Here is a 17,035-nt window from a genome sequence, read left to right on the forward strand (position 1 = left end):
TTATCTAAAAAAGTTTCTATTAAGTCTAATACAGACACATCACACTTGGAGATCATCCCTTATATTCACCAGAAAGGAAGCTGCTAAATTAAAAAGTTTCTTGTACAAGGAGGTTGCTACTGGTTATCTTAGCTAGAGATCTGGGGCAGGTGTCTGAGGAGGCAAGCTATGTAGTCTCTCTCTTCTCCCTCCTACCTTTAGAGAGAATTAAATCACTTATATTTCCATAGCAAGTTTAAAGTTTTGAAAAAACACTCTCTTTACAATGTCCCAGTGAGGAAGGCAACACTATTCCAGTTTATAGATGAGAAAACTAAAATTCAAAGGTAAAATAACATATGGAGTCACACAGCTATGAGAAATATTTCACCCTTCTGCTTTTAGTTTTTACATATAAAATATTATTTGTATGTAATTTATAATAATGTAATAGGAAGCATAATAGCAAAGTGGATAGAAAGCCCAGCCTAGGAGCCAGGAAGACTCAAGTGCTGTCCCTGAGATTTCAACTCCTTCCACAACAGTGAGCACAGTTACTTCCACTTTCAGTGTGTAAAGCAACTGTATAGAGACCAACTGTCAAATCTGCATGTATAGAAAAGCTTTCTTGGGATTTCCCTGCAGCTATGAAATCACAGGTGGGAAAAAAAATCTCATCCTAGGAATGGGTTGAACTTTCTCTTCTTTCTTTTGTCCCCCTTTCCCAGTAAAGAATATTCATTCATGAGAATGCTGGTGTTGCATTGTGGGAAAAGCACAGAATTCTCAGTTAGATGGCTGGGGTTTGAATTCCAGCGTGGGCAAAACATTTAAACTGTGTCAGCTGCGAGGGGCTACGGATAGAGTGCTGATCCTGCAGTCAGGCAGACCTGTGTTCAGATACAGCCTCATACATTTTGGGCAATTTTTTGTTTCATTTTCCTCTTCTGTGAAGCAGGGATGACAATAATAGTGTCTACCTCCCGGGGTTTATCAAATGAGTTATTTTAAAGGGCATTAGCATAGGGCCTGGCACAGAGGAAGCCCTTTGTAAATGTTAGCTATTCTATTAGCTAGGCGATCCTGGACAAGTCACTTGGCTGTTTCCTCCACTGTAATATGGGAATGTTAACAGTATCTATCTCACAGGGTTGGGAGGAGGATCAAATAAAGCACCTGACATATAACAGGAACTGAATGGATTCATATTCTTTTCCCTTCCTCTAGGAGCTTCGAGAGTCCCAGAGAATGGCCATATTACGCGCACTGTTTACTTCACAGGGTTATGGGAGAAAGTGTTTTGAATAGGTTCAAACAGTGTAGAAGGGGTCAATCCTGATTTCACTTTACCTATAGTCCCCTCCCTCCCGACAGCTGCTTTTCTGGGAGCAGGAACCCCACTGTCTCCAGTTTGGGCAATGATTGGGGACTCTCAGACCGGGGCCGGAGGGTGAGGGGCTCCTATGCCCTCACAGCCCTCTGCGGCTACGTGTGGGAAATGGGCACAATCGAAGGGCTCAGTGCACCCGGTCCCAGGTGCACATTTCCTCTTATCGGCCACATCACAAAATGGAGCGAGAAAAAGAAACCACAGCGAACAAAGGGAGGAAAAAACAACAGCTTCTCTTCTCCCCCACCCCCACCGGGCCCTCCCCGGGCTCCGGTAGGGGCGAGAGCCCCACCCCGGGCCAGGCCGGGGCAGCGAGTCCCGCACGAGGGGGGGAGACGAGGGAGTTTCACTTCCTGCCAGCCCCAGGGCCAGGGCAGGATGTCTGGGGGTGGAATGAGGTACAAGAGGGGGGCCCCGGGGGGGCGGGGGGCTGCTCTGGGGCTCCAGAGTTTCCCTTTTGCAAAGAGCCCGAGCTCGGGGGGGAGCCGCTGAGCCCCGCCAGGTCCCCCCCAGCCCGCCGCACAGGGGCCCCCACGGCCCCGGGTGGGCGGGAGGCTGGAGTGGAAACTCGAGGAGCGGGCAGAGTTGCCAACTCAATGCAAAACGGGGCGGAGGGCTCCTCCGGGAGGCTGGGGGGCTCCTTCAAGGTCACGGGCCTCAGTTGGAAAGAAGGGGCTTCCCGCCCGCGCTGGCCGTGGCCCCGAGGAGGCAGAAATAATGTTCGTGGTGAAGCGCCCCATCAATGCCCCGGGGGGGGCGGGGACCCCCGGGCAACTAGAGCTCGGGGCGGGGCGGGGGCAAGTTTGGGCGGCATTTCGCCCCGGGCCCTCGGAGGGCGGGAAGACGCGCGGCTAGTCAAAGGGGAGGGGAGGAGGGCACAAGTGGGGGGCGCCAGGGTCAGGCCCGGCCCCTCCCAGCACGCCCCTCCCTCCGTCCCGCACCCTCGAGGTAGAGCCGAGAGGCGGGGATCCCGAAGGGCATCGGGGAGGCGGCAGGAGCGGGCGCGCCGGGCTCCCGTTTCATTCATTCCACAGACGCGGCCCCGCGAGGGGCGCGCACGCCGGCGGCCCGGGCCCGCAGCGCCTCCCGAGCGCCCCTCCGCCTTCGCGGCGCCGCCCGGCCGGGGATGTCGTCCGGTCTGCAGCCCGCGGCCGAGGACGAGCCGAAAGGTACGGCCCCCTCCTCGCTACTCCCCCACCCCCGCCTCCGTTTCCTCGGCCCCCGGGGCCGGACGCCTCCGGGCGCGCTGTCTCTTTAAGACGAAAATGGCAGCTCGCGCCCGGGCCCGGACTCCACTTCCGGTGGGGAAGGGGGAGGGTGTCCCTCACGCCGGAAGTGGTTTTCGTTTCCAAGATGGCGACTCCCTATGTAACTGACGAGACCGGCGGTGAGTGCGGGCGGTGCAGAGCCTCCTCTCCCCGGGCCTCTGGGGGGTGGGGGTAGAGGTGGAGGGCGGACTTGGAAGGGACCTGCGCCCCGCCCATCCCGGGGCCCCTCCCCTGTTCCCGCCCCCCCGGACCGCCTACCCCATTCATTCGCTCCTTCGGGGCTGCACCTGCGCCCCCTTCCGGTCCTGTGGCGCCGGGGTCCCTCTGCTTCCGGTCACCTAAACCCTAGATTAGGGTCTCCGCCGGCCGGGGCTAGCCCCCGCGCCTCCGCGGAGCCCCGGGAGCCTCTCGTCGGCCCCCGGAGCCCCCTCGGCCGCGCCGGCCCGCGGAGCCCTGCCCGTGCCCCTTCCATGTCCCGTTCCTACCCCCTCCTTGAGCTTCACCCACCTTGGGGGGGGGAGGCTTGGGAAGGACCCTCCCCCTCCGACCCCTGCTCCTTTGTACCCCGGAGCCTTTCTCTGGAGACCTAACGGCCGGCGGCATCTCCTCCAGCCTCCTCGGGGAGGGTGCCAGCCAGGGCAGGGAGCAAGCACCCAGTGCCCATCCTACCCGGGCATGGGCTCGGGCCGGATCACAAGTGTCCGCACGCAGCCCGGTAACCAGCCTCCCAACTGGCCCTTCCTCGGGGGCAGAACTGTGGTGGGGCAGCCAGCAAGGATGCTGCTGTGCGGGGATGAGGTCCCGGGACAGAAAGCCTTGAGGTCTCCTCCTCAGGTGGGCCCGGTCCTGCTCAGCCATTCTGCCCCGGGACCGGAGCCGGGAAACTTCTAGGCTGGTTATCAAAGTCAATAAACGGAAAATGTATGTAGAGCATAAGCCATGAAACCATTCATACTGGATACACTCTAAAGTCAGGTCATCTAACCTCCATTGAACTTGCACGGCTGTTGTCTTTGACTCTCTGGTAACCATTCCAACTTCAGACCCACCTGTTTCTTAACAAATAACCTTCATTGCTCCTATACTGAGACTATGAAGGCTGTCATTTCTGTTTTCTCCATCCTCCTTCCTTAGAACCCTCTCTTTTTGGCCTTTGCTGTATGTAGTCTCAGTGGATAAGGTAAAAGATTCTTTCTGTCAAGGCTACCCTCTCACTTGTGCACCTGATCCCATTCCTTTTTGTCTCCTTTGGGAGCTTCCCTACTAATTATTTTCTCTTTTGCTCTCATCTTTAATCTCTCACTGTATGACTACAAATAGTCCCAAATTTCCCTGAACTTGCCTTTTATTCTGCTATTCTCTCAAACTGTTATCTATTTCTCCATACACTTTTGCAGCTAAAGTATAAAAATGCATAGTCAATACTGGATGCCTCCATTTACTCACCACCCGTTCTTTCCTCAGTCTCTTTCAGCCTCAAATCTGATCCCATCATTCCATTAAAATTGGCAGTATTGTTTTATCATCAGATTCAATGGTTTTTTACAGTTCTCATCCTTCTCCACCTTTCTGCTACATTTAATACATGATTATCCCTTCAACAAGATGCTCTTCTATCCCTTGGCTTCTTTTGACACTGTTCTGTTTTGGTTCTCTTTCTCTCTCACTTCTCTTTTTCTCTTTTCTTCTGATTCATCTTCCACCTACTCCCTAAGAAGGTCTTAGGCTCTCTCAAAATTGAACTGAACATCTCCCACCAAATTTGTCCTTCCTCCAGACTTCCAGCTTTCAGAAGATGCCACCACTAGGGATCCTTAACAACCCTGGTTCAGAGCCTCTGAATTTTCTTGAAATCTTGCCTGTCTTCCATCTCCAATGTCCAGACTGCTGCCCATTTCTGTTGATTCTCTACAGTCTCTCCTCTGTTTCATTTTCATGACATGTACTGCTAGTACTCTAGTTCATTCCTTCATTACGCTTCTCACATGAAGTCCTTTGTAATAATCTGACTGATTTCCCTCCATCCTTCCTGTCTCTTCTCTCAGCAAGACATCCTTTGGGCAATTATTAGAATGAGTTTCTTTCTTTTTTTTTTTTGCAAGGCAAATGGGGTTAAGTGGCTTGCCCAAGGCCACGCAGCTAGGTAATTATTAAGTGTCTGAGACTGGATTTGAACCCAGGTACTCCTGACTCCAAGGCCGGGTGCTTTATCCACTACGCCACCTAGCTGCCCCTAGAATGAGTTTCTTAAGCCACAAGTTTGACTGTCTCTTCTACTCAGCCTTCAGTGATTTCCTATTGCCTTTTGAGTTTAATCCAAATTCCTCCTCTGTCTTGCCATTCACTGCCTTCCACAATCTTCTTCAGTCTACCTTTTCAGCCTTATTTTACCTTTATTCCCTGTGAAGCTGGATTAGGAGCAGTTTGTGGAATTTGATCTGCTGTGTCCTATCTTTGTGCTTTTATACAAACCCTCCACCATATCTAGAATGTACTGCTTCATTTCTGCCTCTCAGGTGCCATCTCCTTTAAGAAGACTTCTTGAATTCCCCCCAACACCCGAAGTGTTATTCTCATTTTAAAGCACTTTTTCTGGATCTCTTCTTTGCCTACATCACAACTACATTATTATGGTTAGCTATAGATTCCTATTTATATTATATGATTCTCCCTTATTTTATATCACTAGGGTATCTGTGTATTGTATCCTTCCTATCTTGAACATCAATCAAACTCCTCGAGGAAAGAAACTGTTATAGTCTTTGTATCCTCAGAGTCTAGCATAATTCCTATTTATAACAGATGCTTAAAATATACAATGTAATACATACAATTGAATTGTGTGTTAAGTATCATTTGAGGCATCCTTAGCATGTCTTTAAGATGTGTCAAATGTGCTTCTTGTCTTGCTGTTCAGCCATCATTTTCTTTTCCTCTAGTTGTTTCCCTATTTCTTTCTCCACAAAAACCTTTCCAAAATGTTTCCTCTCTTGGCAAAATACTACCCCTACCTCCATACTCCTTGCAGTTGACTTGAGTTATCTCTGCCCAGGAAAAGACCCAGGCTTTAGATCCAGGCCTTTAGGTCTCCATTACCACACTTAAAAACTTCTTTAGGGCCTGCCCCTGTTCCCTCTTTTCTTCCTGGTTCAGAGGAAGAGGCATGTCTCTTCCTTTCCAAGATTAAAGCTTATAGATGATTATTTTGAAAACTACTCTGAAACATTGCTCTATCAAACATCCTCTCTCTCTCCTTCCCCTCCCTTTATTCTTTTCTCCAGATCCTACAACTAGGAGGTTATAGTTGTAGAAACAAAAGAGAGAAGGAATGGGATGTAAGGTAAAAAGATGGGGGGGGAGCTAGGTGGCTCAGAGGGATAGAGCAGCAGTCCTGAAATCAGGAGGACTTGAGTTCAAATCCAGCCTCAGACACTTAATAATTACCTAGCTGTGTGACCTTGGGCAAGTCATTTAACCCCACTGCCTTGCAAAAACGTACCCAAAAATTATATAAAAAAGAGATGGGGGGGATAAAGGTACAAGAGTGTAGTATACAATGTCAGCTGATGAAGTTGCTAGGTAATGAATCTTGTGTAATGGGTTTTTCTTATGAGAGTTCACAATGGGAAGTAGCATATAAGAAAATGTGATGGAAAAGAAACAAAAAGTACTGATCAAAAAAAAAACAACATAAAGGTACCATTCTATGGCTCTCTTTTCTATCACCATCATAATCCTTGAAATAAATAAAATAAATAATCTATATTTGATAGGTCTACTTTCACCATCTGATTAGTTCTTAATCCCTTTCAGTCTGCCTTTTTTCCCAATAACACTATTGAAACTGTTGCCTAAAAGTCATTAGTAACCTTATTATTAAATCCAACAACCTTTTTTCAGTCTTTATCTTTTGTGACTTCTTCAATGTGAAGAACTATTGACTATCCCTTCTCCTTTTTTTTTTTTATGATTGATACCCTCCTAGTTCTTTAGGATCTGGACAACCACTTGTTGCATATATTGTGTGGATTCCCTTTGAATATAGGAGAAGATACGTATTTGATTACACAGCCATGGAGGTTACTTTCTACTCTCAAAAATTATATAATCCTCTTCTTGGTCATTCCTTTTTTTTTTTTTTAGGTTTTTTTGCAAGGCAAATGGGGTTAAGTGGCTTGCCCAAGGCCACACAGCTAGGTAATTATTAAGCGTCTGAGACCGGATTTGAACCCAGGTACTCCTGACTCCAGGGCCGGTGCTTTATCCACTGCACCACCCAGCCACCCCATGGTTGTTCCTTCTGATTACTTCACTGGTTCTTCCTGTTGTTTCCCAGATGGAACTTTCGATTCCTTATAAGGCTCAAATTCCTAATTACCTGAATGTCTGAATTCATTTTGTATTTACTTATCTGTGTACATGTTGTTTCTCCCCAACTCCCCTCCCCCCTTCCCAGGAGAATGAGAAGCAATCTGAGACATTGGAAAGAACACTGAGTCAGAGGACTTGGGTTCAAATCTTGCTCATTACTCCCCTTGCCCAATGTCATGTCACCTAACCTTTGTGCCTCAATTTTCTCACCTCTAAAATGGGGGAGTTCAGTTAGTTGGATTCTAGGATCCTGTGATCCCAAGTCCTCAACCTAAGTTCCTTGAGGCAGGAACTGTCTTTGTGTCTGTCCTCTGGGCCCGGCACCCAGTAGGTGCTAAGGGAAAACTTGCTGGGATTACTTTTAACTAATGTCCAAAGCTCCATCATCTTTGTCTTCTTTTATTCTACTCAGTTCCCAGGTAATCTCATTTGTCCCTGTGGTTTCTGATATCATCTCTCTACCTCTGAATTCATTCCCCAGCTCCACTGAACATCTTTACCTAAATGTCTGTGGACATCTCAAACTTGACACATCCAATTTAAAGTCATCATCTTTCCTATAGTCCTCAAGAATCTACAAATGGGAAGGGGAAGGCCTCGGAGGTCCTGTCCATATTGGACTGGAGTGTCTGGCATACTGTCCCCAACAAGTAATCTGTCCAACCTCTCTGCTTGAATATCTCTCCTGGGGGAGGTCCCACTCCTCTTTGTATATATTCTACCTGATGACACACCTCTTTTGTGTCAAGGAAAGCAGTTAAAAACTGACCAGCATAGCAACTGTATCGGATAGGACTGGTAACATTCTATACCCATGGCTCCTCGTTTCTCTGCTAAGAGAAGGGAAGTATGTTTCATCTCTTTTCTGGTTCAACATGAATCCACAGTCTCCTGAGGCAGCTCTTTTCACTTTTGGAAATTCTAATTGTTAAATCTTTTTTTCTCCTCAAATTGAGATACTCCCTTCCCTCCTCTTTGCAGTTTTCATCCATTTCTCCTAGTTTATCCTTTGGGAGATCAAGCAGAATAAATAAACTCACATGATGGCATTTCAGATACTTTCCCTGTCTGCTATTCTCGCCCCCCCCCATCTTTTTACCTTATATCCTCTTCCTTCTCTCTTTTGTTTCTACAACTATAACCTAGTTGTAGGATCTGGAGAAAAGAATAAAGGGAAGGGTGGAAAAAGGAGAGAAAGGGGGAGAGAGGATGGTTGATAGGGCAATGTCTCAGAATATATCCTTATCCTTGACTCCTCCCCCTCTTTTATTCCTCTCCCCCATATCTAATCAATTTCAAAATCTTCTCCAATCTACCTCTTCCAAAATCTCTCACCTTCACCCCCTTCTTTCCATTCCCATTGCTGCCCCTGGGCCCAAGTTCTCATTTGTTCTCAGTTGCACCATTGCCATAGTCTTCTAATTGATCTCCATACCTTTAGTCTGTATTCTTTCTAATCTGTCCTATATACATGTACTTAGAAAAGTGAGATTTCTGTGGCTTGCTCCCAAAGAGAGTGTGATTAGCCAATCCAGGGGTGGGTAATTGGGTACTATCTTATCCTCCCAGCAATCACTTGTCACATGGTTTCTCTTCAATACAGCTATACCTAACTTTCTCTCTCAGTTCTCTCATACATACATACCTTCCTGGGTTATGCAAGCTCCCAGCATTCTCTTCCACACCCCTACTCCCAAGAATTGGCCCCTTGGGATAATGATGACTTAATCATTACAACAACTGAACTGTTGGCCATTGAAAAAGTTCTACCTCCCAAACTCAGGTAACTTCTCCCCTTCCCCCTAAATCATCTAGTGGCTATGGAAGATGCCTCTCAGAGATAGGCTTCAGACTTTAGGGTAGTAGCTGGTAAGAATCCCACCTACCCTTTTCATTTGGCTTGGACAGAGTAAGTTTCAAAAGAGGAGCAGGTTTGGATGAATTACTACAGGTCTTAGATCACATTAGATGATCTATCCCCACTCAAACCTACTGGGCTTCTCAACTTTCCTCTTCTTATTGAGGGCACCACTATCTTTTCAGTCATCCATATTCAAAACATGATGTTGTCTTTACTACCTTGATTTTCATCTCCCCACATAGGCAGTCAGATATTTGCCTCATCTTATTATTTCTGTTTCCATAAGCTCTCTGACATCACTTCCCTTTTCTATAATCACTCAACTGCTTCCCCAAGTGTAAGGGCCTTCATGACATCTTGCCTGGACAATTGAAAAAGCCTCTGAATTTGTGTCTGCCTCATCTGTCCCTTCTCCACCCATCTTCCACCATTGTCCTACTTAATAAATTCCTTGGTGATTAGGAAAACTGTTTTTGGTGTAAATTTTATAATTTTCATAATTATTAGTATAGGAGGATATATATAATTCATAAATAAGCAGACATGTTGGGGATACATGCTTAAAACATTTTTGCTTGATGGAGTGCAACACAGTTAAATGACAGAATGGATAAAGTGTGAAACTTGGAGTTCAGAAGATTGGAGCCCAATTCTGGCCTCTATTTGACCCTGAGTTAGGGGAGTTGCTTCAGATTCCTCATCTCTGAAATGGGGGTGACAATAACTCTTCCTTCATAGGGTTATTGGACAGCTCCAATGAAATATGTAAAGTGCTTTGCAAACCATTAGGTCCCACATAAATGAGAACTCTTATTCGTAAACCACAGATCTGACTCTGTTACCTCTCTTTTCATGGCCTCATCCATGCTTTCCTACCTCCATGCCTTTGCTCATGCTATTGCCTTTGACTGGAAAGTCCTACATCTCTACCATTTAAAATGCAACTTGTTCAAAACATGTACATGATAGTTTTTCCCTAAAGACTTGCCTTATTCATTCATTAGGAAATGATTTTTCTCCCTCTGAACTCTCACAGCATCTTTGGAATATTTATCATTATTTTATATTGTAGATATTTGTATTTGTGCCTGGAGTGTAGGGTATGATCAGGTGTGAGGGCTGCTGAGCCCTTTTCAGGGCTGCTTTCCATCTTTGGGGTTCACTTGATCCAACCAATTCTCACCAGTGGCTCCAAGAAGTTGTGGTATGCACAGCCATCCCTGGAAAATCGTTTCTGCGCACAATCTCATCAGGCTGAGGGTAATTGAGGGGTCTCCAATCCATCAGTGAATTGGGGGTGGGTGTCTATCCCAACCATGTGAAGACTTTACCCTGGTGGAATGGGTGGATGAGAACAGTTCCAATGGTCATGAAGGCAGTTGAAGCATTTAGAGCTTGGTTAGACAGCGAAGATGTCAGGGTCATCCACTGTTGTCTGGAGCTAAAGTCTTAGCCCTCTCCTGCCACTGGACTGAGATCATGGTGGAAGAGGCCAGTGATTTAGTGCAACTCTGCCTCACTTCAATCTAATTTAACAATGATCAAAAGAAACTTGAGATGCACAAATTTAGAGGAACCATCCTGACCCATGGTAGAGCATTCTGAGCTTGTATTGTTCTGATCAGCCACAGATGGACACAATTGTAACTTGACTCTAATATAGTGATGTCATTTTCATTGCCTTCGAGAATGAAAGACAACAACATGCCAGACTGAATACCATATACTCCCGAGGATACTTATACATGATACACATATATCGTGTCATCCATTTACCCTGCCTAACACGCATATAAGATACATAGTAGTACTCAGTTAAAGAGAATATTTTGTGGAAGGACTTAATATATGTCTTGTCTCCTCCAAGTAATTTGTAAACTTTTAAAGAAAAAGGACAGTATGTTTTACTTTGTTCATAGTTATTTGCCACACAGATACTTGTAGAATGACATGAGGAATGATGTGCTGATATTTACATTTAGGTAACTAAGGAAATTGACAGAATTTTATTCTTTCCTCTTAAAAACGTTTTATTGATCTTAATTTTAAAAAGTTATTGTTTAATAAACCTGTTTCCCATCTATGTAACAAAGAAATGATTAGGCAAAATCAACTATTTAGCATGTGAACCCTAACAAAGCAGGTAATATTCTGCATCCAGACTTTACTTCCTCTTCCTGGAAAGAACAAACTGTATGTTAGGTCTTTAGTCCACAAGCATTTTTTTAATTGCCTACTAAAGTACTAGCCATTATGCTAAAGCTTGAGGATACAGAGAAAAGTAAGAGATATTTCCTGCTCACAGTCATCTGGAACTAACACCAGTTATTGTATTTACTCTGATTTCTGATGGCTTTTAGACTTGTTTTCATTGATATTACTATTATCATTTTGTATATTCTACAGGCTCTTGTTTCCTTGCTTTGCTTAAAGTGATATAACTCTTTCCATGGTTCTCCAGATTCCTCATATTTTTTTATTGCACAATAATATTTTATTACACTCATTTATCATAGCTTGTTCATTTGTTCTCTATTGTTTTTAGGCTGTTGCTAATGCAAAAAGTGTGACTGACTATTGGTAAAGATAGGATATTTCTTTGTCAGTGTTATTAACTTCATTTAGATATATGCTCAGTAGAGAATTAACTAGGTCATAAATAATTTATATTAAGAGTATGAAGAGGGGCAGCTAGGTGGTGCAGTCGATAGAGCACTGGCCTTGGAGTCAGGAGTACCTGAGTTCAAATTCCACCTCAGACACATAATAATTGCCTAGCTGTGTGGCCTTGGGCAAGCCACTTAACCCCATTGCCTTGCAAAACAAAACAAAACAAAAAGTATGAAGAATTTAGTATCTTTTTTTTGGGGGGGTGGCATAATACTGCACTGTTTTCCTGATAGGTTTGACCAATTCCTAGCTTGGTATCTTTAGTGTGCTTCTTACAGCTATCTCTTAGGGAATCAAAGATATTTGTTGCAAAGATTTTTTCCTCCTCGCTCTAACTTCTCTTTATTCTAGCTGTATTTTGTTTATTCAAAAATTTTTAAATCTTACATAACAAAATTGTCTTTTGTCTTTGCTGATCAATTCTATCCATTTTTTAAATGATGCAACATATTTCACTTAAATGGCTCATCCATTTGATCAGTAATGTAGTACGTGATGCAAGATGTGTCTTTTCTCAAACAAATTTCCAAGCAGTAATTATCAAATGAGGAGTTCCTTCCCCAGTAGTAATTGATGGATAACCAGCTTGTCTTTGGTATTGGTTAAAAAAAGTAGAAATGTAGATTAATTGAATACAGTAGACAAATGAGACTGAAAAAAATGAACACAGTTAAATAAATTCAAGGATTTCTTTTTCCTTCTGGAGCTATTTGAAAACAGGAGAAACTGTCTTCATAACCTAATTTATTCTGTCCTAGGTAAATATATTGCTTCAACCCAGCGACCGGACGGGACCTGGAGGAAGCAACGGAAAGTGAAAGAAGGTTACGTGCCTCAGGAGGAAGTTCCTGTGTATGTGGTTGGTGGGATGGAGGGTGGGGAGGGTTATCCCAGGAAAATCAGGGTGCTGTGTATGTGCTGGGGTATTATTCTCTTGAGTTCCCAACAGTTATAACATAGACCTTGGATAGAGTATGATAGCAGTAATAGGATGAGGAGGCAGAAGGCTGTAAACTGATTTTATTCATCAGAGTTAGAGATCCTGTGATGGTTGGTTACCACCAAAGTGCTGGTCCCAGAACCTTCATAATCACTTTTCTTTTTCTTTCGTTTTTAAAAAAATTTTTAATTTTATTTTTTCTACCTACATGCAAAGGTAGTTTTCAATCATTCATCTTTTTGTAAGCTTTTGAGTTCCGCATTTTTCTACTAGCCGCCACCCTTTCCATGGCAGTGAGTAATCTGATATAAGTTATACATGTACAATCACGTTTAACATATTTTCCTTTTAGTCATGCATAAGCCCTTTTCCAGAATGAGTACAGAACACTGAGGGTAGGGGAATGGGGGGAATCTGGTTTCCCTAGGGCAGAAAATCAGACTGGATTAGAAAGTCAGACTTGGGAGGCAGGGGAAACTGAAAACATCTTGACAGCTCTTGTTCCTCTCAGGTATGAAAACAAGTATGTAAAGTTCTTCAAGAGTAAACCAGAACTGCCTCCTGGGTTGAGCCTTGAGGCTGGGGTCCCAACTCCACCCCGGCTAGACAGTGGTGAACCAGGGCTTTCTAAGAGTGCCAAACGCAACCTGAAACGTAAGGAGAAGAGGCGGCAGCAGCAAGGGAAGGGGGCAGTAGAGACCTTGACCCGGACTCTGGATAAAGTATCATTGAAGGAACCAGCACAGCTGCCAAGTGTACCCCCTGCTCCCCGAGCCACTCCTGCATCTAACCCTAACAAAGCTGAAACACTTAACACCACTGAGAAAGCCAAGAAGATAAAGAATCTGAAGAAGAAACTTCGTCAGATAGTGGAACTGCAGCAGCGGATCCAGGATGGAGAGATCAGTCACCCCAGCAGAGAGCAATTAGAAAAACTGGCAAGGAGGGGGACCTTAGAAGAAGAATTGGAGGACTTGGAGTCAAGCTTATGAGGCTCCTCATGGGCTGTGAATGTGGACTGTAGGACAAACCGGGACGCTCCCTCTGAGGGGCCTGGGGACAGTGGTGGTGGCAGCAGCAGCAGCCAAGAGGCACTCACCCTGCTCTCTGCCCTCCTAGTGTTGCCCCACTGTCTCTGGCCCAGCCTTTCCTTCCAGAGCCTCGCCTCTCCATTAGTCCTCACCTTGAGCCCTTCCTTTTCGGACTCTACCCTTCCCTTTCCCTGTGTCTGGAATCTCAGTGAGTGTCCCAGGTACCATTCTTCCTGGCTTGGGGTATTTCTTTTTTATTTGGGTAGGAGGGAAGGATGGGTCAGGGTCTCAGGAAGGGCTGAACTTAGGGTGGGGATGGGTGACTATAAACTCTTGGATTCTTGGTTCCTGTTTAGTGTTTTGGGGTTATTTCCATTCTACCCCATCCCTTTTTTTCCTTTTTCTTTTTTAAAGAATAAGATAATAAATCCCAAGTAGAGATGTCTGACTGTGACTCTTTTCTTTTGCGATAACCAGAAGATTGTTAGGGATGCCTTGTTAGAATTCTAAGCTCAGACTTCATTGAGCCCAACTCTCCCCTCTACTTGTTTTCTTGGTAGATAAACAATTTACCATCAGCATTGGTCTATGAAAACTGAGCAAATAAGAATCACTTAGTTTTATAATATCAGTGTGATGTTAAATATAGAAAGGACTATAAAAGTCATCTCATGGATCTCCTTCATAAGTGCCCCTCCCTGTAATTAATTGGAAAGATATCAGAAGGCAATTCTCATCCTTTTACTGAGTGGGTGATTCTTCCTGGCTTGGTTTCCAATCCTCTTTGACACAGCTCCCCATCATGAGAACCAGTAAGGGATTGCTTCATCCTTCCAAATTGCCAGCCCTTCAGTCCCGTACCAGGGCATATTTGCATCCTTATGGAACCAGTGTTTGCATGCTGGCTTCATGAACAGTGCTCCAGTTCATTAAGCCAAAGGTTTCTCCAGTCATTTCTTTTATCTAAGTATGTGTTATTTTACAAAATAAGTACAAGGTAATTTTTGGAGGAAAGGCACTAGCAGCTGGGGGTATCAGGGAAGTCTACATAATTGGAATCTTGATCTGAGCTCAAGCAAAAAAGGATTTACAAGGCCATGCAAAGTGTTCAGAGATGAGAGATAGAATGTTATATGAAGAGCAGCAAGAAGATCAGTTTGACTGGACTGAAGAATGTGTAAAAGGGAGACTGGAACCAGATTGTGAAATAACTTTTAAGTGCTCAACAGAAGAGGTTTGTATTCCATCCTAGAAAAAATTAGGAATCTGGAGGTTTGAACAGGGAAACCCTTAGGTAATCAAGATGTCAAATAAGATCCAGTGGTCTTAATATTTTGCAGTAGAAATTGACATCCAAATGAAGCAGAGCTTTTGAGAATAGAATTCTGAAGACACAAATGGTAATGATTCATATTAGAAGAAAATGGGAAATGTCTAAAAGGACCAATAGAGCTATGGAGGGAACTCAACCCATTGAGATTTTTTTAAAAATGTGTGGTCATTTATTATAAAAGGGTAATGGTCAAGGGACACCAATAATAAATTCCTTAAAGAAGAATTTTAAATTATTAACATATATTAAAGATTGTTCCAAATCACTAATAAGAATGCAAGTCCAAACATCTTTGACGTTTTATATTCACATGCACCAAATCTGCAGAGATCAAAGTTAGAAATAGTCAATGTTGAAGGGGCTATAGCAGGAAAGCAATGAAAGCAGCAAAATGGGGTGGAACTACGATTGTTCTAACTATTCTAGAAAGCAATTAAGAATTATGTTATTGGGGTGGCTAGGTGGCTCAGTGGATAGAGCACCGGCCCTGGAGTCAGGAGGACCTGAGTTCAAATCTGCCCTCAGACATTTCATAATTACCTAGCTGTGTGGCCTTGGGCAAACCACTTAATCCCATTGCCTTGCAAAAAAAAAAATTGTGTTATTAAAAGAAAGATTTAGTATGTCCATATTTTTGACCTATGGATCTCACCTCTCCACATTTCAATGGAGGTGAAAGAAGAAAGCTCCTATATATAACAAATACTGAGTATTTTTATAGTAGCAAAGAACTCAAGACAATGAGGAATCTAAAGAATGAGGACTGGCTAAACTGTTCATGAATGTACTGGTATATTACTGTGTTATGAAAAAAGACTAAAGGATTTAGAGAAGCATAGGAAGGCTTTTGTGAAGGAAGTAGAACTAGACAAAAAATAAAAACAATAAAAAATGGCTGCAAGAAGAGCTGAGAAAATTTACCTTTCTATTGTAGACTTGGGCGTAAGGGGTGAAAACTAGTAGTTTAGAATGTTGCAAATGTCAGATAAGTTGATTGTTGGTTGATTTTGAAGATTTTTCCCCCCTTTTTTCATTAAAAATTTGTTATGAGAAATGACTTGGAAGGGGCAAGAGAGGGATACAGGGGGATATCTAATCAATGCAAAAACAATGTATCTAGAAAACCCTAAGATGGAAGGATTTGTAAAAATAGCAAGAGTTCTGCAAGAAGAGTTTTAGGAATTATGAGCAAACTAGCTTAATGATGAATATTCAAAAACGAGAACTTTTAGAGGCAAAATAATAGTCAAAGATATATAAGACTGCTGTACAGATGGGATTGAATAGAGGTAATGGGTGATGAGAAGGCTGAAGTACTCAACTCTTATTCTGCTTCTTATTTCTCTTCCAAGGAAAATGATTTTGGGATTGGAAAGGACAGGACAAAATTGATTAGCAGGGAATGGAGACTCAAGATAAATGAGACAGCATCTATCTGCCCTCCAGGCCTAGATGAACTCTATCCAAGGACACTGAAAGAAGGGGAAGATGTGATTGCTGAGCCACTATTGATCACTGACATATTAGGAAGACCAGGAGAGAGAGGTTGCTGCAGTACTGAAGAAGGGCAAATATCCTGACTCTCAAAAAAAGAAGAGGGTGGATTCTACAAACTAATCCATCAAACTTGACTTCTCTTCCTAGCCAAATTCTAGCTTATCTTTCATTTTTTAAAGTTTTAAATTCTTTCCCTCTAGTCCCTCTTCCACCCATTGAGAAGGCAAGCAATATGATATCAATTATACATGTGAAGTTATGCAAGACCTTTCCATATTAGCCATGTTGCCAAAAAAGCAAGAAAAATAAAGTAAAAAAAAGTACGATTTGTTCTCAGAGTTCTCAGAGTTTTCTTTCTGAGGTGGATAGCATTTTTCAGCATGAGTCCTTTGGAATTGTATTGGATTATTGTATTGATGAGAAAAGCTAAGTCCTTTACAGCTGATCATTGTTACACTACTTTTATTAGTACGTCCAGTGTCACTTCAATCTCTTCTATTACTTCAGTTTGTTATCATTTCATATACGTTTTCCCAAGTTTTTCTGAAACTGTCCTGCTTGTCATTTCTTATAGCATAGTAGTATTCCATCACAATCATATATTACTACTTGGTCAGCCATTCCCCAATTGATAGAGATTCCCTCAATTTCCAAATTCTTAGCCACCACAAAAAGAGCTGCAATACTTCAGTTAA

At 43.6% G+C, this 17,035-nt stretch overlaps 1 protein-coding gene across 3 annotated transcripts; it reads left to right on the forward strand.

Annotated features, from left to right (window-relative positions):
- Positions 1-2,277: 2,277 nt before the first annotated feature.
- Positions 2,278-16,654, forward strand: PYM1 (PYM homolog 1, exon junction complex associated factor). 3 transcript variants are annotated; one of them, XR_012476218.1, is made up of 4 exons: positions 2,406-2,538; positions 12,298-12,391; positions 12,991-13,731; positions 16,196-16,654. XR_012476218.1 is itself a non-coding variant. In XM_074226430.1 (3 exons), exons 1-3 carry the CDS (start codon positions 2,496-2,498, stop codon positions 13,469-13,471), a joined length of 618 nt encoding a protein of 205 aa, XP_074082531.1. In that variant the 5' UTR covers positions 2,278-2,495; the 3' UTR covers positions 13,472-13,951. The 3 variants fall into 3 exon arrangements, 2 of the variants coding, with proteins under 2 accessions (XP_074082531.1, XP_074082532.1); XM_074226430.1 differs by lacking the exon at positions 16,196-16,654 and having other exon boundaries at positions 2,278-2,538; positions 12,991-13,951; XM_074226431.1 differs by lacking the exons at positions 2,406-2,538; positions 16,196-16,654 and adding an exon at positions 2,695-2,756 and having other exon boundaries at positions 12,991-13,951.
- Positions 16,655-17,035: the final 381 nt, after the last annotated feature.

Source organism: Macrotis lagotis, chromosome 2, assembly GCF_037893015.1.
Source record: "Macrotis lagotis isolate mMagLag1 chromosome 2, bilby.v1.9.chrom.fasta, whole genome shotgun sequence".
Lineage (NCBI taxonomy): Eukaryota > Metazoa > Chordata > Mammalia > Peramelemorphia > Peramelidae > Macrotis > Macrotis lagotis.